The following is a 24018-nucleotide window of genomic DNA, read 5'->3' as shown; positions in this document are numbered from 1 at the left end:
ATCTAAATTTACATAAATATTTCCTCACGCTGGTAACATTATTCTACAAAATATTAACGTGTATTTATGAGTCGGGTAATAAAATGGGTAATGAGACGGGTAACGAGGCGCTCAAAAATTAAATCAATATCCAATACTCGATCATTATTCATGGATAATATAATTATTATACCCTTCACTCGACCCTAAAGTTGCGGGTACCTTTTTTGGGACAGATACAAACCGAAAAATGGATCCAATATGGGTATCGGTAGTAGTTTCCATGCCTACCTATTAGTAGTTTAATATGAATCAAAATTCACCATATAGTACTATATTATATAACATGTAAATGAATGATACAACATAAACATAATATTAACAAATAACAAAATAAAAAAAATTCTACGCGCTACCAGCGCGAGTTATTATCTAGTTTGGGTTTTATAGGTTTAGCCGGAAAAAAACGTAGTTATACCATAATCTGATTTGATATTAACTTTCGTTTATCCAGATCGAATAGATAGATAGACAGATCTCACTAGAATTACCAAACCTTGACACTCTAATAAGTAATATGTGTAAACTGTTTTAATTGGTGATATGGTGGTGCAGAAGAGACAAATCATGTTGATCAAGTGACGGTCGTCAAGGCCATATAACTATTCCGAAGGGTTTTCGGCCTTTTCGACCTTTTCGGCCACACAAGAACCCTTTCAACTGTCCAATCATTTATGCCACATGTAGGTCTCCCCCACCACCCCAAATAGTTTCCGGATCTGGTCACTGACCTCAATAAAAGTGTCAAAAAAAGTTGAATGCAACGATCGATATGTATGCAGCTAGAAAGCTAGCTATCTAGTTACCCTTAGATGCTATAAGTATCGAATATGTATTTCCTGTTTGGTTGCAACCTCTTTTCGAAGCTGGTTTGCCTCTGTACTACCACTACATATGCTAATGTATACTATAAAAAGTAGAAGCTATAAGCTTCTAAGGCTGTCCACATAGGATTTTAAATAACCTATCGGGATTTGACATGTCACTCATTAACATTTTTTAAAATTTTCAGAATTTTTTATATTAAGAATTATTTTAAAACAACCTATCAGGATTTGGCATATTATTCATTAACATTTTTTTTAAATTTCCAGAATGTTTTAGAAAAAGGAAAATTTAAAATTTGTGGAAATAAAAGAACTATGCACAATATCTCACATCGGCTAGAAAAGTTTTAGACAATGGTTCAGAACCAGTATAAATAAGATTAATATGCTTCCAACAACGAATGAGCAGGAAAGCTTGATTTATCAAGCGTCCAACTTTAAAAATTATTCGGTTTGATCCGGTTTTTTATTTGATCAAATTAAAACTTTAAAAAGTTTCAAAAAATATTATAATTTAAAAAATTTTAAAAGTTTAAATATTATAAATATTGAAACTTTTAAAAGTTCTTAGCTTTTAAAAATTTTTTATATATTATAATTTAAAATTTTAAAAGTTTAAAATATTATAAATATTGAAACTTTTTAAAAGGTTCAAATTTTACATTTCGAAACCTTTTAAAAGTTTTAAATACTATAAATATTGATGTAAAACATAAATTATCTTATTTATCTACGTTTGTGCTTTTTATTTCTTACGAGCTATAAAACATATTTTTGTGTATGATTTTATAGATGAGTTGATATTATTTCATTAATTTCTTTATTTTTGGGTCTAAGGAAGAAAGATTGACATCGCAAGACCTTGATTTGATGTTTGAGTCAAATTTTGGAGTTTAAAGAAGAAAGATTGACGACAAACACACATGTTTTATTAGCTATATAAGGAGTTACGGTTGTCACGGTTATGGTTTATTAACCATCGATTATGGTTAGAAATTTTGTTTAATCATACTATGCTCTGAGGTGAAGTTGTTGACGACAACAGATGCGTTCTTTCCTTCTTCCCCCAACCTTGGAAAATAAATACATGCATCTTAGTAAAGATATTATCATAGATTAATTTTCAACTTGAACACATTATAAGTATGTGAGTGAGCGTACATACCATGTCAAGTATTCAGTAGTTAGATCACCATCATTGTCGATAAAAATCCTTGTAAAAGAGGTGGAGGAGAGACAACACATATCTGCATCATGCAAATTAATTGTGCTGGTTATGCAATACGTTCATATAGCAAGATTAAACTTGGACAGATAGATAGCAGAATAAGCAATGTTAGTTATAGGATTGAGATTACGAACCTTTAATTGTCCTTGGGTTCACAGTAGTAGCGAGGAGCACGACAGGTTTAGTGAAATGTTTCGTCAACCTTTTCCAGAATTTAAAATATTATAAACCAAGTAAAGATTTTGGTTTGAGAAGTTTCTAAATGCGTGGATCTGAAACCAAATAAGTATATGGATAAAATTGTCAATAATTAGGTGCATGTGTTGAGTATGCTGGTGTTCATGAATTTCACAAATTTTATTAGAAAAGAATGATTTTGTTCTTGGAGTGTGATGGGTTAACAAGTTGTGGGTAGTAAAAAAAAGTTTTTCAGTAGAAGAATGTGAAGAAGTTGACAAGGAAGAAGAAAAAAAAGAGTATAACGAAGAACCAAATGGTAAAAGTTAGATGACAATTAACACAAAATTTGACAATGAAAATGACAAGAAAGAATATGAAGAATAAGAAAACATTGAATAAAAAACACGAAAACATAGGTGGTAGCGATAAATTAAATATGAAAACGAGTTAAATTCATGATTATAAAATTGTTTCGTTTTTCTGGTGGTCAAAGAAATGGTTTAGGATATGTGAGTTCATCAGTTTGATTTGCATTGTCTAGACGTCGAGTTAAATTCATGATTTTTTTATCAGATTTGATTTTATAAAACAACTCTTTTTTATATTTTAAAAATTTGTGTATATGATATTTATTTTTTTCCTTAGTACTAATTTTAATTTTATTATAAGATAATATTTTATTACCGTAATCAATCATATATAATTTTTATCATAATATATCAAATAAAGTGTGGGTTCAAAACCTAGTCAATAAATAAATAAAAAAACCTCTTTATCGTCTAGGTCGATGATAAAAATCTGAATGTGATTTTGTACTACTAATGAAACTGTGTATTATTGTTGGGCCGATAAATATATATACACGAGATCTCAAAGCTTGAGTATGTAAAATTCGGTTGGTCCGGGGTGGTTAAGCAAACCAAGTATTAGTACTCTGCAAGCTTGTTCATCGAGTACTATAATGATCCTCAAACTAAACACCTACACGTGTCGCTACGTTCGCAAATATTACACTCGTCATATTTGGATTGGTTATTCTACAATAGAGATGTAACATAAGATCAGGCGATGAAAACAATGTAAACATGTGGATTTGATTGCACAAAATAATAATAATCGAATTTATTTTTTTTTTAAAATCAAAACCAAAAGCAATTCGATTTCACAACCCTTTTTGTTCTGATTCTTCGATTTCTCCGTCGGGTCAGTGTTGTATCGCCATCTCTGTTTATAAACAAACACACACACACACACTTGTATAGTTTTAACTGTTTTTAGAAAAATTGAGCAAAAAAAAAAATGTCTTCGATCATCCATGGAGCTGGAGCTGCTACGGCGTTATCTACGTTTAATCCCGTCGATTCCAAGAAACTCACAAACCTTTCAGGTTCGATCTGCATTTCTCTGAATTGTTTTTTTTTTTGTGAGAGAGATCTTAAAGTAGTTTTGAATAATTTTGGTGATGGTAGTGAGGAGCCAGAGATATATAGTGGCTGGATCTGAAGCGAGTAAGAAGAAGAGCTTTGGCTCTGCTCTCACAGTTCGTCACTCTCAGAAATTGATTCCCAATGCTGTTGCGGTAATGCCTTTCGTGTTTCGATTTTGTATTTTAGGTTTTTTTTTTCCTTCGCGTGCTTTGAATCTGTAATGATTCACTGGTTTTGGTTTTGTTCTTTTTGTAGACGAAGGAGGCGGACACATCTACGAGCACTGGGTTTGTTTTTTTTCACATTTTTATGCTTTGCAAATTGGGTTTTGATTTTTACTCAATTTTTGAGCTGATTGTAGCATTTAGATACTACTGCTAGTAGAATTCTCGGATTAGATCTCATCAATGCCTTTGGTTTCCCTTGCCTCTGCCTTGTTTGTTTGAAAACATTTATTTCCAATACTTGTGAATTATTTAGACTGTTCCTATAGTTTTTATTACATGGTGTTGGGATTCAAAGTTGGTTATAGTCAAGAAAGTTTTTAACTATGTGCCATTTGATTGCGATGATTTAGAATCTTGGCCAGTTCTACATTAGACATATATAGGTCTCTAGAAACGTTAGTTTTTAAATCGATAGTTGATAGTGATGGCAAAAGCTGAATGTGTTGCATTTCTTTGCTTCCTAATCTTCCTATTGAAGCTATTAGTTGTCGTTATCATGCTAAATTGTTAGGGTGTGAACCATTAAGTTCCTTCCGTGAACTCATGCTACTCTCCCCAGAACATTTCAGTTTTCGCAAAAAAAAACATGTGGTCAAACATATTCTGCAATTAGTTTGGCTTGTGTTACATTCACAATTCATGAAACTTTCCATAAATCATGCGCTCTTTTCTTTTCTATTGTTATTGTTTCCCTTTGGGATCTTTGTTGTTTCTATATATTCACATAAAGCAATCCATGATGTATCCATTGTCACAACTCACAGATAGACATTTCCATGCCATATTCAATCAATTTCATTGTCATGTTGATGTCCTCTAAGTCACAACACGAGTATAACGGATGTTTTTTCATATATATGAACTTGCAGACATGAACTATTGCTTTTCGAGGCTCTTCAGGAAGGTTTGGAAGAGGAGATGGACAGAGATGCAAATGTATGTGTTATGGGCGAAGATGTAGGCCATTACGGAGGCTCCTACAAGGTAACCAAAGGTCTTGCTGATAAATTCGGCGACCTCAGGGTTCTCGATACTCCTATTTGTGAAAATGCATTCACTGGTATGGCCATTGGAGCCGCCATGACTGGTCTAAGACCTGTCATTGAAGGTATGAACATGGGTTTCCTCCTCCTCGCCTTCAACCAAATCTCCAACAACTGTGGAATGCTTCACTACACATCCGGTGGTCAGTTCACCATTCCCGTTGTCATCCGTGGGCCTGGTGGAGTTGGACGCCAGCTTGGTGCTGAGCATTCACAGCGGTTAGAATCTTACTTCCAGTCCATCCCTGGGATCCAGATGGTTGCTTGCTCGACTCCCTACAATGCCAAAGGCTTGATGAAAGCCGCGATAAGAAGCGAGAACCCTGTGATTCTTTTCGAACACGTTCTGCTTTACAATCTCAAGGAGAAAATCCCAGACGAAGACTACATCTGTAACCTTGAAGAAGCTGAGATGGTCAGACCAGGGGAACACATTACCATCCTCACTTACTCGCGGATGAGGTACCATGTGATGCAGGCAGCAAAAACTTTGGTGAACAAAGGGTATGACCCTGAGGTTATCGACATCAGGTCGCTAAAACCATTCGACCTCCACACGATCGGAAACTCAGTAAAGAAAACACACCGGGTTTTGATCGTGGAGGAGTGTATGAGAACCGGTGGGATTGGGGCAAGTCTAACAGCTGCCATTAATGAGAACTTTCATGACTATTTAGATGCTCCGGTGATGTGTTTGTCTTCTCAGGACGTTCCTACACCTTACGCTGGTACACTGGAGGAGTGGACCGTGGTTCAACCGGCTCAGATCGTGACCGCTGTTGAGCAGCTTTGCCAGTGAATTCATACTAATCCGGTGAACCATTATTTATCATTTACCTCTCCGTTTCGTTTCTCTTTAGTTTAGCTTTTTTAAAGAATTTGTCTAAGTGGAATTGGTTTTGTTGGAGTTTTCTCTCCTTTGTTGTGTATTGGAATATTTGTTTTGTAACTCAGAATGTTTTGGACCTTTGGTTGTTAATTTACCTCCCACTTTTGTTATGTTAAACCTTTAGAATTTTTCTTTACACTTGTTAGATTCCAAACAAAGAGCTTTATATTCATGTTGCTAACTAGAACAAAATTTAAAAACATTAGAATTCTCTTTACACTTAGTTATATAAACACATACACAACTCATTTCTCTGTGAATCCAAACAAAGATTTTATTACAATGACCCCATGTTAAAAAAGGAAAAAACCAAAACCTTCTAGTACCATGTACCAATAACCAACCAATTTACAAAAATGAAAAGTAAAAGAAACCCCTAGAGAAAGCTTTTGCATTCCAAAAAGGGTTCTACTAAAAAGAACCCCCCCAAAAAAGATAAAACAACAGTTTACAAAAATTATAAAAAGGCAAACATTGATTTTAGTGTTTCTTATATATATTACCACTTGGCTGATTTACATTTAGCAGCTCTTCCTGTATCGTTCAAGAAGGAACCAAAAGTCTTGATGACTTCTTCGTAGGTTGGCCTTTTGTAATCCACTGCTTGCTCTACAACTTCTTCCGGTTTCGCCCATTTCCACTCCGCAAACTCTGAATCCGCTTCGTTGTTTGCTAGATTGATCTCTCTTTCGTCCTCATCGTTTCTCAGTCTCACTAAAAACCTGTGTTGGAATTCATAAAGTTTTAAGAACAATGAGCCACATTCTCTTCTTTGAAGAAACTAGGCAGTATCGAAGACTTACCATTTCTGAGCTTGACCATGCCATTCACCGCCCCATAGTCGGTTAACTTTTGCTTTTACTGCAGGTGGGAAATCATATGTCAACCAATTTGGGACCTGTTTTAAGACATTGAAGAACCCAAATTTTTTGTAAATTCTCTTATTCATATTGGTTCTAGCATTGTATTGTATCAAGTGTTTGAATAAGTGACCTCAGAGACGATTTCAGCTGAAACAACCCCAGTTTCTTCTTGTAACTCTCTCATGGCTGCTGACATTGGATCCTCCCCATCTTCAATGCCTCCCTGTAATTAATAAACTCGGTTTAGTGAGCTTTTAAAAACTCAGAATACTCAAGGTTTTACCATAAACACAAAGCAGAGATGACAGTTTCAGTTCGTCGATCTAGTAACATATTTTCAAGATTCTATATCAAATTCTTGATCATCTACATTTTCTCTAAACAACAAAAGTATAGCACCATGAATATTTTAGATTAACACAAAGGACAAAAAAAATAGCAAAAATTCAGCAACACACACCTGTGGCATCTGCCATGCTCCAGGAACATTCAATCTCGAAGCTACAAATATCTGTGAATCATAATTATGGTCAAACAACTCAGTACTAACTATACAAGTGACAAAAAAAAAAAAAAAGTAATTAATCAGAGGAGCTTAAGTAAATGATGAAATGTTTACCAGATTATCCGAGTTGATTAGACAAACACCAACATTGGGACGGTAACCAGGAGGTAGATTCTCCATTTTGCTGAAAGTAAAATTTACCACTTAATAACTTCATCTAAACACGGAAAATTATTACTACATCATTATGTTTATGTTTCTACAGTACTCTTTGGTTTATTTATAAGCAGATCACAGAATCTTGAAAAATTCTCCTAAATCATCTTTATTGGCTGAATTTGGATCGAAGAAAACATATTAGAAACAAACAACCCTGTTTCTATATCTCTAGTCACTAATCAAAGATAATAGAGACAAAAATATCAAGAAATGTTTTCAAATCTAGAGAGTAATCATAAACTTAAGTGAAGAGATAAAAGAGTCAAGAAACATAAACAGAGTTGGTAAATTTTCCAGTAATTCAAAACGCAAACAAACACATATATATATAGAAACAAATCAAGAACATACAGATCTGATAAACAAGAACGAAAAGAACTAAAAGAAAAGAATCGAACAAAGGAACTAACCTTGTTTTTTTTTTTTTTCTTTCTGGTAGCTTTGACTTTTGCAAAAGCAAGAAAAACAAAAAAGTGTTTTAACCCAACGAAGCAGCAACGAAGAACATGTGTGTATGTGTTTTCAAACACAAAACCACACGTATATATCTTTTTACATTAATATATATACACACAGAGAAGAGAATTGGATTCGGTCTTAAAAACGCTGACGTTTCGTTCATTATCAGCTCTGACTATTTGGCATCTTATTCTAACTGTTTGTATTGGGCCGGGCCCACCGACGACTTATTTTATCATAAATTCCAGCTGCCACGTGTATAAACATAATGTCAAATTAGTTTTGGTTTTTGGTGTAATTTTTGATGATAAGACGTTTTAATTTACAGTTTTCTTTGTTTTATATATGACCCTGGTTGTAATATCAAATTAGTTGACAAAAGAATAAATACAGTTTAAGTTTGTTAACTTCTCATGTAAATTTAGTTGACTTTTTTGATAGGGGAAATAAATATTAATTTCTAAATTAGAAAATATGTATTTGCTAAAAAAATTATAAAAAAAGTTGTATTTGACGGGATGAAAAAAGTGTGATGTCATTGACACTTTGTGATAAGGACAACCACCAAAAAAAAAAAAATTACATTAGCAAGTTGGCAAAAAGAAAGAATGATTTGGGAAAATAATTATAGGGTAATGATATGAAAAAAGATGGCGCACGTTAATGAGATGAGGTGGAAAGTAAAGTAAGTTAGCACACACCATCACGAAATGTGTAAAAAGAAAAAAAGGCGTACGATAAGAGGAGAAAAAGGTGGTGAGATGGATGGAGTCAATGAGTGGACAGAGAGACGAACGTGCGGTGGTGGGGAAGCCATTGGAGTTGACTTAATAGTGAATTTAATCATTATTTTAACCTTTTTTTTTGTCATTATTATTTACGACAAAAAAAACTGTTATTATTATAATTTGTCTTTGCACTCAATCACGGATCAATGAATAAAGAAAGCTGCCACCATCTCTTTATCTCTTTTCTTTTGTTTTATCGGATTTATTTTATCGTAATCAAACAAGTAACACGTATCTTCAAGGGGAAAAATGTCATTAAAATTACGAACTTTTAAATTTTGGCCATTTAAAACATGAATTTTGTTGTAGACTATTTAAAACATCAACTTTCGTTGACTAGTTTTTTTAAACATGAAGTTTCGTTGACCAGGCCAAAAAAGACATGACGTTAAATCCGATAATTGACCTACAAACAGACGTTACTATGCCGTTAATCACTCTGTTACTAACAAAACGACGTCGTTTTAATTCGAAAAGTGTCATTTAAACCATGAACTTTTAAATACAGGCCATTTAAACCATGAACTTGTAAATATATGTCATTTAAACCATGAACTTGTAAATGTATGTCATTTAAACCATGAACTTTCAAATTTATGTTATGTAAACCATAATACATAAAAATGGTGATCAATCTTTCAAACTCTAGTGCAATATCCTAAAACAAGATGATCAATCCTTCAGACTCTAGTGTAGTGTCCTAATAAATGAAAAAGACTCAAGAAAAAAACAAAAAGACACAAAATACATGACAAAGATCAAAAAAGAATGATGAACTGATGTTCTTCTCTCTCTTTCTCAGAATCGCATCATGAGGCAGAGTCGAAGAAAGAAGAGATAAACTAAACTAGGGTTAAATGGGTTAGCCGATTAAGCTTATATACTTCTACAGTTTCTAATAAACCAATCGATTCGATTACCGAGTCAAACCAAAATCCGGTTATTCAAATCAATTGCACCGAACGATTAAGCTTTCTCTCTTCGATTTGCTCCGATAACCAAAATTTTTAGGTTGTCTGGTTTTTACCGAATGCCCAGGGCGAGTTCATGGTTTAAATGACATAAATTAAAAGTTCATGGTTTAAATAACATACATTTATAAGTTCATGATTTAAATGGCCTATATTTAAAAGTTCATGGTTTAAATGACATTATTTCAAACTAAAACTTCAATTAAAACGATGTCGTTTTGTCAGTAATGGAGTGATTAACGGCATAGTAACATCTGTTAGTAGGTCAACTATCGGATTTAACGTCATGTCTATTTTGGCCTGGTCAACGAAACTTCATGTTTAAAAAAACTAATCAACGAAAGTTGATGTTTTAAATGGCATACAACAAAGTTCATGTTTTAAATGGCAAAAATTTGAAAGTTCATGATTTTAATGACATTTTCCCTATCTTGAAGTTACCTTAATACTTTTTCCACGAGCAGTCAAAAATATATTTATTGATTTTTTTAAAAGTAAACATTACTTCAACTGAATTTTAAGAGTCTATTTGTGACATTGTTTTGAAAAAAGAAGATAAATGAAAATAATACTTTCAAGAATGTTTTTTTTTTTCTTTCAAATTTTCATAAATACAAAAAAATCTTGGTTGCAAAGTCATTGTTGTATAGGTACAAGATTGCATGCCTCTTCCATCATATATACGTGATTTTTTCTTACAAATGTTTAAGATTGCCTCTTCCATTATATTTACTATTTACCAACCTTAAAATGAAAACAATATAAGGGCATCACAACTGTTTCAACTCTTTGGTAATTAAAACTACCCTAATTTAGCTAAAAAGGTAAACTCATTCATCTTCCAAAGAGGTAGAAAGTTGTAAACTCTACAAGCTATAAATAACTTTTTTTTGTTTGCTAGCTAATATATATTTTGTTTAAGAAAATGAAACGTTTAGGTTGCAAATTAAAGATTCTATGTACTCTCCCGGTCCGCTACCTTGGTCTTCCTCTAGTTACCAAAAGGTTATCTGCGGCTGACTATCTTCCCCTCATTGATCATGTTAAAAAGAAAATCGGATCTTGGACTGCAAGGTATCTTTCTTATGTAGGGAGACTGAATCTTATAAGCTCTGTTCTCTGGAGTATCTGTAGTTTTTGGATGTCTGCTTATCGATTACCTCAGAAGTGTCTGAATGAGGTTGATAAGTTATGTGCTGCGTATCTCTGGTCCGGCTCTGATATGACCTCGACTAAAGCTAAGGTGGCGTGGGAATCTATTTGTAAGCCGAAACAAGAGGGTGGTCTTGGACTGAGATCCCTAAAGAAAACAAATGTAGTGTGCTGTTTAAAATTACACTGGCGGATAATCTTTGGTGGTGACTCTTTGTGGGTCCGATGGGCAAGAACGTATCTCCTTAAGAGGGAAACTATTTGGGGCCTGAAGGATAATAATCAATCAGGTTCATGGATGTGGAGGAAGATCCTTAAATGCAGGGAAGCTGCTATACCCTTATGTCGAATGGATGTTATGGTGCTGAAACTTCTTTTTGGTATGACAACTGGTCAAGGATGGGCCGTTTAGTGGACATTGCAGGAGATCGAGGTTGTATTGATATGGGGATTAGTCGTACAGCCACAGTTCTTGAGGCATGGACTACGCGTCGCCGGCGACGGCACCGTGTCGATTACCTTAATGAAATGGAGAAGGTCCTGGAAAATCAGTGGAATAACCGGAAGCAGGGGAGAGATGTAGCACTTTGGAAGGGGAAAAGGGATGAGTATCGTAACTCCTTCTCTACTAGGGATACTTAGCAGCATATTCGACACACCTCGAACTCTGTACCGTCGCACACCGCGGTCTGGTTCACTCATGCCACTCCTAAATACTCTTTTACCGTCTGGCTTGCTGTTCAGAATCGTCTTTCTATAGGCGACCGGATGCTGAGCTGGAACAATGGTGTTGATGCAACATGTGTGCTCTGCAACACCGCTGTTGAAACGAGAGATCGTCTTTTTTTCTCCTGTGCTTTTTCAGCAGAGGTTTGGAAAAACCTTGCTTCTCCCGTTTATAAGACGCACTTCTCAACGGATTGGCTGACCACCATTACCTACGTTTCTTCTCACGGACTCAAACGTGTCGATGCCTTTTTAGCCAGATATACTCTGCAGACCTTGGTGTACACACTATGGAGAGAAAGAAATGATCGTCGCCATGGCTCATCTCCGAGAACTCCAGCTCAGCTCATCGTTTGGATGGACCGTCAGATCAGAAACCAACTGCTAGCAATCCAACTCCTTGGGGATCATCGCTACAAGGAAGGACTGCTCGCTTGGCTCGCTACTCGCCCAATATGATCAAGCTTTAAGTTAACCGTTTAAAAATGTAAACATGTTACATTAAACTCTTGAGACCACTGCTGCACTTGATGTAAAAACGATTTTCTTTGAATCTAATTTAACATTATTTTCAAAAAAAAAAAAATTAAAGATTCTATGTAATTGGTCCCATTAAAAAAAAATTAAAACATGGAAGCAAAAGACTAACTCGAACTTTAGTAAGCTTCCGAGGTTTATTAGTTATGTCGATAAATAACCTTTTTTTTTTTTTTTGATAAACCCTATCGGCTGATCCGGTCAACTCCGGTAGAAACGCACCGAAGTGTTTCAGAGTAGACTTCTCCCTGAAGGGCTACCACACTGTCTGTCCCGAGTTTGGAATGCTTTCCGACTAATGCCAGGGATAATCACGCCGCCTGCATTTCTGACTACCAGGTAAACTAATTGGGCCAAGGCCCAACTGATAACTTGCTACCTAAACAAATAGAAACATTCCTTAATGAAAGTTCAAAGCATTTCAAATTTCCATTGGTTATTCTTCCAAAAAGATAATGCAAAGACTTGTGGATAATCATACCATCTTCTAGTGTCAAACTTTCCATTCGTCCAAAAAGACTTCTGGTAATCATGTTGAATCCAATCTTAAGTGGATGCTTTAACTATCGTTGGTGTGTGTTTTTAACACCAAAAAATATTGATGTGAGACTGTGAGAGAGAACTCCAAAAGGATAAAGAATACGACCACTTGTGGTAAAATACGAACTAGAACCATTAAAACTAGGTTTGCCAAAAATTCAACATTAACAAGAAAATCTGATACTTTAATCTTGATTTCTTCTTTTCGCACTACAACAATATATTAAATTTCGGATGAAAAACAACACACGTCAGTTATTATCACACTCCAATTCTGATGATCAAACACAAGTCATTTCAGTGTATTCGCACATTCCCTATATATTAATAGAGAAGTATTCTCAAGAAAATGCTGATGTGTCGTCGCTACAGAGCTCGACATCAATGAATTTATTGTCTTCATTTTTATGGATATTTACACATAATTGCTATTGAAATGATTAAGGAATATTCCTTTTCAATTAATTAAAAAATTAAACATTTTAATTTTAAAAATATATTTTAATCATTGTATAACATATTTAATTATTATAACATTAGTAGATCTAAAACATTTTCAAAACCCGAATTTATTCACCTATTAAAAAAAAACTGATTATAATTCACATATTTAAAATTTCCAAAATAAGTATATCACAATAATCATTATTATATGACTTATTTAATACCATTGGTATAATATTTCACGGGTGAAACATATTCTTACACCAAAAATTAAACAAAATAAAAAATCTTGCATAGATTGAAAAAAAGCGGATTATATATTTAGTTGATATATAGTAATTTGATCTAAACATATTCTCACGGATTATATATTTTGTTTTTACACAAACAAATTTTAGATCCTATAAAATAATTTTACTCATAGCCCTAATTTTATCTGCATATATTTATCCCGCACATAGTGCGGATTGTTACCTAGTATCCATTAAAGAATATTCAAGACTATAAATTTCATCACGGTCCCTCCATTGTTTGTATGTAAGTTAGTGGTTCGTTTTTGTTTTGTTTCACTGAAAAGAGTTTCTTTTGGAGTCAAGAGGCAAAAAGATTTATGTTAAATACAAATTAAGTAGGCTATAAATTTTTATTTTCTCGTTTGATCATTTGAAGATTGACTTATTTACAAATGATTATCTTAAATTCGTCACGATTTAAAGGAAGTTTAATCTCTGCAAGTTGGTATATAATTTGTAATTATTATCTCTACCAAAAAAGTGTTGAAGCATCGACTGAAAATGATATTATTTGGAGGTATGATCTTGAGACATGATGAGAACATGTTTATTCAGCTTTAAAATATTCTGGGCCCCCAAAGGCCCATTAAACACATCACATGTTGTCATTAAGGACATGCCTCCCGCCCCAAGTCTTTCAAAGTTAATGTTACTTTGCTTCTTGCCCGTCATATGTGACCCAACTTGTTCAGTTTTTTATCTTTAATGATATGAATCTTAAACTATTCTACCTAAGAATTAACTTCTTTTTTTTTTGCAGCAAAGTTTGGGACATGAATTTTGGTAAATTATTCAGACATAGTATATATATGCGAGAGGTTTCTAATTAATTACTGTACTAGTCACTTTATGGGATTGGTGTGTAACACTCGTCTTGAAACTACCTCGATATATAAACTGCCGCGGAAACTAATTTCCCACATTAATTAATCCGTCTCTAGATTGTGCGGCAATGTACTATATATATAGTTTCTGATCTACGAAATATTGACTAATTAAAAAAGTTTAAGTATCCAAGTACATCTTATGTGGAGTACTTTGGTTTTATATGTGTATTGTATACGTAAAAATGAGGTCTCACTTGTGAGATGAGATTTATCCAAATTAGGAAGACTTTTTAATGTTTACCCCTTTTTAACTTGTCACTGGCTTTGCAAAAGAAAACATTTGTTGTAGGTCAGGCGTTTGGCTAAGTCTTACACGAGTGAGCCTTTTTGAAATTTGCATCGTATTCCGTTTGCAATTTTTCGAGTTCAAGTTGGTTATATAGTAATAAAATACCTTAGGATACAAATGCGGTTTGAATATCCTTTAACGAAATATATCCAAAATACCTGAATTTAATCGAATGCGAAGGGAATAATGAAGGATTGAATATATATTCATAACACCTAATATACTCGAAAAATAGTAGATATATTAGTGATCATCTAACAATACTATAGTTTAAAAACTCGAAAACTATAGTTTTTAAACTCGATAATATTATAGTTTAAAAACTATACATAACATTTGATTTATACAGTAAAACTAGGGTTGTGGAAAAAAATACAATAAAACTAGGGATATCATCTAACAAAAATAAATTAGTATATATATATATATATATTACTATATACTGTATATAATATTAAAAATATATATTTATACAGAGATTACAGAAAATATTATTTTATTTCTTTTATCAGGTTTTATACTGAATAATTTTAAAATAATTTTTTTAATAAATAGTAATTCATAAAATATTAATGTAGAAGTTTTAATGTATACCATGTAATCTCTGAAGTTTGAACTGATATCATTAGCCAAATGACTGTTTGATTACGACAGACTATAATCTAGCTACACGAAAAAGATCACAAAACATTATAATATATCGATGGTCAATTCAGGTTTACATGTATATCAACATACGTTTGTGGTCAATTTCAGTTTACATGCATGTCGACATACTTTTCTTTAATACCATATATATATATATATATATGTATACATAATTTATACTCCTTTTGTTGTTACATAATAAATAATAATTTAGTAATTCTTATTATTGCTATTGTTGTTTTTACTTATTGTTGACAAAATTATGTATGTATTAATAAATAATGTGTGATATAAATTCTAATAACAAAACGGAAGAAATATCTTAAAATTTTATGATAAATATATAGAAAGATGAAGTTACGTTGCTATATAAAGTTTGAAGGAAATGGGGAACATACGTGAGACCAGGGGGGGAGATGGTTTATAGAGAATACGCTTTGGGTTTGAGACCTCGCATTTAGTTTCCCTGCCACGAGAACACATCCCATGCGCCACATATATGAGTTTGTATTCGATTTGTAAAATTATATTATAGTAAGATTGTTGATATGTATGACCTTAAAATGTACACGTATCGCTGGTGCATATATATGAAACCCTAGCTCATATTAAAAATGTATTATATGTGTGTCTCTTCTTCGTTCATAGAAGACAGTAATAGCTCTACAGCCCGACCTTTTCGCAAGGGCCAAACCGCAAAATCTTTCGTATCTTTATTTTTTATTTTTTGTTGTTATATTTTCTGACATATTGCTTTACAAACAAATGAGTATTCTCTGTCAACAACGTATGTCTAGAAGTTTGTCGACGGTCGACCTACGAAATTTGTTGAATACTTTAACAAAACTAAAAACTGTTGAATTATCATTTATCATGTGTGCAAAATACTAAATTATACACACACAAAAAAACACCAAAATTACTGAATCGAATTGATATGTTTTAACTTTTGGAGTTCAATCTACAGAACAATACTGGTCCGGATTGTAGTATAGTATGTACTATGTAAATAATCTATACTAGAATTAATTATGCCAGTATATATGGTGTTGATCAAATTCATAACCTTAATGCGAACATTTTATGGTTATTCCGAAATGAGAAACACAATGTCAGTTACATTGGATGTTTAAAACATTTAATAACTGCATTGACAGTATTGTTAGCTGTTGTTTGGTGCGTTTTTTTTCTCCGTGAATATTTTATACATTTTTGTGTCGTGTTGATCCAGGAGAAACTCAAGTTCCCAGGACACAGGAAGTCTAGATTCATCAGCTGCTTCTCCTCTTGATTCGTGGCAAATTTCTCCAGTGTCACGTGTCCTCTCGTCTAAACTTACATAGAGACAAAGATTGCGTTCAACGACTAATTAAGTATTATAATTATTATATTAAATGCTATAGAGTCACAATGGGAGCTCGAAGAGGCAAGCAAAGTAGTATATGGGTCGTTTACATAGACATAGACCTATAGTCCTCTTTAGTCCAGGTACAAAGAAAGAAACCCTATGGAGCCTGAGGTCGAACAAGCTGTTGCCACGTTCACTGACACGTGCTACATCCACAGGCCGAAGTATTAAATCTGTTGTGTTTATATTTATTATAATATAGGATCAATCTCACTGTTGTTTTACGAGCTCATTGATGAATGTAGTCTTTGTGAATATATGCAGTGCATGCATGAGACATTCCATTGCTCAATGTATTGTGTTAGCTCCATCATTTTCCACGTAATACAAATAAAAACAGAAAATAAAAATTAAGACAAATATAATCACTATGTTTTGTGAACTATCATTTTAAAAAAAACTATCAACTCTTTTAACCTTAATTGCATTGGTCTCCGAATTTTTTAGTTATATATGAATTATGATGATAGCCGACTAATTTTTACAGTTTTAACTTCTAACTACACTGATCGAACAATATTTTAATATTTGATTTGTCGATAAGCACTTTTTCTCAGTGAATTTTTTTACATGTATCATTTTTAAGTTCTAATACATCTTGTCCTCTACCAATAGTTATTCTGTTATTCTAATACATCCTCTACCTCCAAGATGTTATTCTAATACATTTTCTCCAAATTACGTGAAATGTCACTAAATAACATAATAGTCATCTTTATAAATAAAGAGAATTTGTTAAAAACGCCCCTTTTGATATACTCTTTTTTAAAAATACCCTCTTTTCTGACCATTTTTATTTTTGCCCTCTTTTAATTTTTAATGACCATTTTACCCTTATATGAAAATTATTTTATTCAATAAAAAGAAAAACAAAATTTTCCCGCCAAAAAATTTCCGACATATTTTCCCGCCAAAAATTTTTCGAAAAAATTTTTCCGCCAAAAATTTTTTTTGTCAAAAAAATTTTGTTAAAAAATTTCGACAAAAAAAATTTCCCGCCAAAAAAAATTTACAAGGTTTTTAAAAGGTTTTATAAGGTTTCTACCTTATAAACACCTTGTAAAGGCTTTTACAAGATTTTTTAAAGAGTTTTAAAAGGTTTTTTAAACAACTTGTAAACGCTTTTACAAGATTTTTAAAATGTTTTTAAAAGGTTTTTAAAAGGTTTTCAAATAGTTTTTAAGAAGATTTTTAAAAGGTTTTTAAACACCTTGTAAACGCTTTTACAATGATTTTAAAAACCTTGTAAAAGTTTTTATAAGATTTTTAAAAGGTTTTAAAATACCTTGTCAATGCTTTTAAAAGCGTTTATAAGGTGTTTAAAAACCTTTTAAAAGCATTTACAAGCTTTTTAAAAGCATTTACAAGGTTTTTAAAAGGATTTACAATGTGTTTAAAAACTTTTTAAAAACCTTGCAAACACTTTTAAAAGTTTTTTAAAAGCGTTTACAATGTTTTTAAAAGGTGTAAATTTTAATTTTTTTGGCGGGAAAAACTGTTTTTTTGGCGGGAAAAATAATTTTTTCGGGAAAAATTTTCGATTTTGGCGGGAAAAAAAAATTTGGCAGGAAATTTTTTTGGCGGGAAAATATTTTCGATTTTGATGACTGTACATTCTTGCTGTCACTCAAAAAAGGGTAATTTGGTCATTTTGTATATAAATAGGGGTAGTTTTAAAAATGATCAACATGAATGAGTATTTTTAAAAAGGAGTATGGAAAAAGGGGCATTTTTGGAAAAAGGGACAAAGTAAACGTAACTACTACAAAGTTAAAACTAAGAAAATTAAATTTCTTTATTATTATTATTATTATTATTATTATTATTATTTTTATTTTTATTTTTATTTGTCAACGTACGAAATTTATTTCTTAATAAAAAAGTACAAAAAAAACTAAAATAATTGTAGTTTAGGAGGGAGTGTGTGACTTTCACAAGTCCATGAAATTACGGAGGAAGCTGACGCCACCAACATATAAACACACTCCCGTTGTGACCTTTTATCCAAACACAACGACCCTAATTAAAAACATTATGACTCTTTTCTTTTGGGTTAAAGAACATCATTATGACTTTTTAGTATTCTAGTAGTATTATATACTCTACTTACGATAAAATTGTTTACGAGACAGGAGTCAAAGAAAGAGACACATCTGCCACTAAATATGGACTATGTTGGTCTGAGACAACAGAGTCTGTCTTCACTTCGACGTCATGTGTTATCTCCCGATATCTTTGGCGTACAGAGTAAATGCGGCTTTTTTTATAGTGTTCATAATACGTGACTATAGAATTTGTACGTAACTGAATTTTAGTATCTATTTCACCTAATCTTAAGTTTGTAGGACTTATCTCGTCTTTTGGGAGGTTAAATATAGGACTTATCTATAGACAAATATCAATATATCGTGATGATCATTCGTAACTATGTAAATCAAATTAGTATACAAACTTGAAGACAGCTTTCTTGAGTGGTTATATGGTACCACAACAATAAAATAAATTGACCACCCGTCGAATTATTAGTTTTATCCCTTCAACATTAATTGACTACGAATCTTGCAGGAAAAGACATTTCCAATGTCTCAAAGACATTTCCAATGTCTCAAATCCAAGCAAAGATGGGATCGCCTTTCCCGTTCATTCATTGGATCATGATCCTATCATCATGTTCTTACATTTACGTTGTTTGAATGGAAAAACTACAAACGATGGGATAAGTTTAACATAAATAATCTCCGAGCCATATTATGTTTTAATGTTGGTTGGGTGACTAAATGCCAGCATCGATCCGAAGACAAACATGTGGTTAAATTGAAATTTACTCGGCACATAGTTAAACAGTAAAAGCGGGACTTTACACAGTATGAAAAGCGTACGCAACTATGAAGTTCGTCACTAAAAGAGAAATCTTTGTTGCATCATTAGCATGAGTGGTTCAGTTAATCAATCGAGGGTACTGCTTTTTCGTGACCATCCCTCCAATCATCTGTCATGAGTTTATCCAATTTAAATTGATTTTCTACTTTCTCTCCGTTTAGAAATATATCTACTAGTACTTCAAGAGTTTTGACCCAAAAAAAAAAATTAAGAAAGTCAAGTAGTTCAAGAGAAGCTCTACGAGTTATATAATAATACTACATATCCGTCATCATCTAATTTACCAAAATAAGTTACAAATTTTCAGTTCTAATTCATTTTTGGCAAACCAAATTTTCCTAAGCATTTCCGAATTTGTCGCTGTCTTTTAATTGGAAGATTCTCAGTTCTTAATTATACTAGTATTACAAATGAATCGGATAATGAATCATTTGTCGACAAAAAAGAAAAGGAATAAAGAAGATAACAATTTATATATGTCACATGGACGGCGTTTTGTTCTTGGAAAAATGATAAAAAAAAAAAAAAAAAAACATAAAAAAGAGCATTCAGTTGACAGCCGATATTTTAGAATGCTTCCTTAGTTCCTTCCTTAATTACACTTTTTGCTGAAACAGATCCAATAGAAATGAATTCAAGCTACCCTCGCTAGCATTTAGTCACCCAACCAACATTAACTAAGAAAATAGTTTATTGGGATATTTATCTTTCTTTTTTCTTATAAGTATGGAGGTGAGCCTTATTTATCTTACAATGCATAATTCATGCTAGCGAGGGATAAATATGCTAAAACGTGCTATTATCTAGTTTGTTTACTTGGACAAACATTATATTGCGATTTTCTTAATGTTCACCATCTCTATTTCTATATAGTGTAAATACTTTTTGCTATTGAGTGATTTGAGGCTATTACAAAAACGAAAAAAAAAAAGACGAAAATAAAAGAAACCGTTCCTACTTCCAAAAGCACATATGTTTTGTAACGATGTCCTACAAACAGGACAATTTATCGTTTTGTTTATATAAGAAAAAAACAAAACAACAGTTTGGACAGGGACAATTGAAAGTTCATCTTTTAATCAAAAGGTGACCAATGAGTTATTTATGGTCCTTACTCACACAATGGTCGGCACAAACTGTCCCCGCATCGAGCTTTTAGACAGCTATTTTGATTGCCTTACTCGACAAGTCGTTATATCTATGGTGATTTTTGCAACAATCTGCCTTTTCATTAATGATTTCTGTTTTGAGGGTCCATGAGATATGTATCTTCATTTTGTAATGTTTAAGGCAAATTATAGTGTCTTCAATTTTTGTAAATACTAATGGCAAGAATCCATGACTTGATGATGGTTTAGAGTCTAGATATGTGCTATAGATGGTGGCTCTTTGAATGGTTTTTTTTTTCTTTTCGGGTACGTGTAATAACTGATGCAGCAACCGTTTTTTATTTTAGCAAATCAAGATATAAACTATTTTCAACAATCTATAGCAGCGAAGTAAAATTTTGTAGTAGTTCGAAATATATAATATATATGCCTAGCTGAATCAGACCATGACATAAACCCACAAAAAAAAAAAACGATAATTTTATGAGTTTGGTCGCGTGCAATACAAAAGCAATGAGTTTGACGTCTTATTATTTGTGTGTGTGTGTGTGTGGTAAACTATCGTTTTATAGCGGCCCCCAAAATGTTTATCGAATTCATTGATGTCATTATAATGTTATCACGTGTTACATTTGGATCAAGGACCAATAAATCACCCTTAATACAGTATATATTTATATATAATCTAATATGTTCATTAAATTATGATTTTAAAATATTTTCGACCGTAATACAATTCATCAGTCGTTTGATCTACGGTTGTTTTTACAGTTTTCCTCTAGTTATGTAAGTTCCGACGAGACAACAAGGACCCTATTCACCAATCACTCTCGCTATTGAAAGTATTTTGTATCTTTCCTCTCCATTAGACTTAATCGTTATGATATTTCCTTACAACACAGAATACTAAAAAGCTTATGGCCAAAACAATTCATTTTGAAAAGTTCAAACTAATACCGTTTCAAAACCATTATGTGTGCAAATGGTCTATGCCATTAGAAGAATAAATGTATTGATGACACATGTGTTGATTAGTCGTAGTTCCTTAAGAATAGTAGTTCAATAAAAACTGAAGAGAAGTAGTATATTGACACACTAATTAATGTAATTAACAAAATTTTCAATTTTATATTAATACACCAGAAAAAAAATGCAACAGAAACCAGCTGAGCAAGCAAAACTTCTACTTACACAAGCTTCAAGCTGGCTCCCACCGCTTCGAACCAAATAAAAATCACAAAAAAATATCTTCTCAATAAAGAAATAAAAAATCTAAAATCTGCCTAGCTCTGCACAATAAACCAAACCCTAACCGGTTTCGGTTTACTTCATACTAAGCCTGGTTTAACATATCAGCTGAATTCACAAACGTGCCGTGGAAACCATACGGTACTCTTGACGGCAATTTAACGGTTGCTTCTAGCTCCATCGTAACGGCGTTGACAATTTGAAGCTCCGATTCCCAACCCTCCTCGTCGTGAACAAACGACATAATATAACCGTCATCTTCTCCGTCAGATTCTAACCCTCTTGGTAAAAAAAAAGGTTCACCACCGAATTTTTTACCGCCGTAAAAGTGGTTTTTAACTTTTCCGGTAGAAAGATCAACTTTAGCGAAACCCGACACCTTAGGCCACGGTTCAGCTATCGCTAGGTAGGCATACCGGGTTTTTCTTCCGAGAAGATTCCGGTTTACCATACCAGCTTCTAAATTCATCTGATCCGAACCGGGAATTATAGTTCTTCGCGTTGATTTCCCGGTTTTGAGATTTAACCGGATCTCAGACAAAACACTATCGAGCTGCTCATCGCACTCGTTAAAGATTGAATCCGCCGGAGTCATACAAGATCCGATCACCACAACCTCGTCAGTCTCCGGTGAGTCCCAAGCGTTCCAAAGATGGAAACAAAAAGTCTCCGGCGACTCAACCCATACCATCTCCGACGCGTCTTTAGCGTTTCTCGGCAAAATCCCAAACCGGGAAATTTTCTCTGCGTCGTACTTAACCGGAGATTTCCCGAGAAACATATCGGAGAGTTGAAACACAACTTGTTGATCCGGAATCACTACAAAATTCTCGGTGATCGCGAAATCGTGCATCATCGTCGGACTCGCGAGTGGGATCTCAACGTCCGGCGATTTCTCACCGTCCGGCGAGAATCTGAAGTATTTCAAATACGGTTTCTTAACGACATCGTAGCTCAACGCGAACATCTCCTTCGTTACCGGATCGATTTTAGGGTGAGCGATCATGGCGGAGTTTAACTGACCGTCGAAATCGAATCTTCCGACCGTCTCTAAATCGCCATTGTCGGTAATACGGACCTGGTAAGGCAGATCATCTTCGGACATAGCTAATAACCGGTCGTGAAAGTAAACCAAACCGGCGTTAGCAACTCCGGTTCCGTTTTTGTGATTTAATAAACCGAATAAACCACGTGCGTAAAACAGCATCAGCCGCGCGATACCGGAGTGACCGTGTAGCTCACCTATGGCTTTAGGAAAAATCGGCGAACCGATTTGTTTTTCCTGAACCAATCTCTCGGTTTCCGTAAACCGGCATGAGTAACTCGCCTCTCCGTTAGTGATTTTAACGGCGTGAACCATACCGTCACCGTCGAATAGGTGATGACCAGAAACTGGTTCGAAGAGTGGATTAGCGCCGTTACGGAGGTAAACGCCGTCAATGCAGTCAGGGATTTTTCCGTCAACGGAGAGAGACGATTTAACGGGTTGTTCCGGCACCGGAGCGTAGTTACCGGAGATCTGATGGCGAGGATCAACGGTTTTAGGGAGGGGTTTAGAACGTTCGCGTTTCAGCAATGCGGTTTCGGCGAAGTCGAGAGCGGCGGAGGCGGCTCGTTGGAGAGGGTTCCAACGTGAAGTGTCCTTCTCGGGAATTATGGGGTTCGGAGAAGGGTAATTTGGGAAATTCAGTAGAGTTGTAGTGGTGTCTGAGATTGATGAGTTTGTTGACGAGAGCTTACTACGGCGTCCTTGTTTAGTGTTGGTGAAACTAACGGAGGAGGACGGAGAAGGAGCGTCGAGATCGGACGGTGCAAATGAGAGATTGAGTTTGGTTGGGTTTGGTGTTAATACGTAAGAACAAGCCATGAGAGCTTAAAGAGTTCAAAATAAACAAGATTGAGAGAGGTTTTGAGAATTTCAGAGAGAGAGAGTTTGAGTTTATATAGACTTTGCTTTGAGGTTGGGACTCAGAAATATTTGTATTTTAATACTTTGTTTCTTTTTTTACTTATATAATAAACAAAGGAAGTGATCATATTAATAATAAATACTATATTTATTCCTCGAAGCCAATGCCGAAAGTACTAAACTATTTTTTTTAATTAAAGAAAGTTGAGGAAATTAGTCTACAAAGTAGTATGTAACAAATTAGTAAAAATTATCACTAAGAGTTTGCATGGTAAATTACAGT

The 24018-nt window shown here is 33.7% G+C and overlaps 4 protein-coding genes across 5 annotated transcripts; 2 read left to right on the top strand and 2 right to left on the bottom strand.

Annotated features, from left to right (window-relative positions):
- The first annotated feature begins 3313 nt into the window (after positions 1-3313).
- LOC104757354 (pyruvate dehydrogenase E1 component subunit beta-2, chloroplastic) lies at positions 3314-5977 on the top strand. The gene is made up of 4 exons (XM_010480083.3): positions 3314-3661; positions 3744-3853; positions 3957-3988; positions 4798-5977. Exons 1-4 carry the CDS (start codon positions 3574-3576, stop codon positions 5768-5770), a joined length of 1203 nt encoding a protein of 400 aa, XP_010478385.1. The 5' UTR covers positions 3314-3573; the 3' UTR covers positions 5771-5977.
- A 107-nt stretch (positions 5978-6084) lies between these two features.
- On the bottom strand, positions 6085-8067 carry LOC104741604 (nudix hydrolase 25). Of its 2 annotated transcripts, none has more exons than XM_010462487.3 (6): positions 7858-8067; positions 7343-7412; positions 7184-7234; positions 6854-6946; positions 6664-6758; positions 6085-6582 (listed from the first exon to the last, which is right to left on the bottom strand). In XM_010462487.3, the coding sequence occupies exons 2-6, from the start codon at positions 7406-7408 to the stop codon at positions 6360-6362; spliced, it is 528 nt and encodes a 175-aa protein (XP_010460789.1). In that variant the 5' UTR covers positions 7409-7412; positions 7858-8067; the 3' UTR covers positions 6085-6359. The 2 variants fall into 2 exon arrangements, with proteins under 2 accessions (XP_010460789.1, XP_010460788.1); XM_010462486.3 differs by lacking the exon at positions 7858-8067 and adding an exon at positions 7497-7777.
- A 3194-nt stretch (positions 8068-11261) lies between these two features.
- On the top strand, positions 11262-12002 carry LOC147924082 (uncharacterized). The gene is made up of 2 exons (XM_087496610.1): positions 11262-11430; positions 11578-12002. Exons 1-2 carry the CDS (start codon positions 11262-11264, stop codon positions 12000-12002), a joined length of 594 nt encoding a protein of 197 aa, XP_087352736.1.
- Positions 12003-21636: 9634 nt separating this feature from the next.
- On the bottom strand, positions 21637-23790 carry LOC104757352 (putative 9-cis-epoxycarotenoid dioxygenase NCED5, chloroplastic). Its single transcript, XM_010480080.3, has one exon. The coding sequence runs from the start codon at positions 23691-23693 to the stop codon at positions 21912-21914; it is 1782 nt and encodes a 593-aa protein (XP_010478382.2). The 5' UTR covers positions 23694-23790; the 3' UTR covers positions 21637-21911.
- Positions 23791-24018: the final 228 nt, after the last annotated feature.

This window comes from Camelina sativa, chromosome 17, assembly GCF_030686135.1.
Source record: "Camelina sativa cultivar CO46 ecotype springtype chromosome 17, ASM3068613v1".
NCBI lineage: Eukaryota > Viridiplantae > Streptophyta > Magnoliopsida > Brassicales > Brassicaceae > Camelina > Camelina sativa.
Note: the sequence above shows the minus strand (reverse complement) of the source record. Positions and strands in the feature narration are given on the sequence as shown.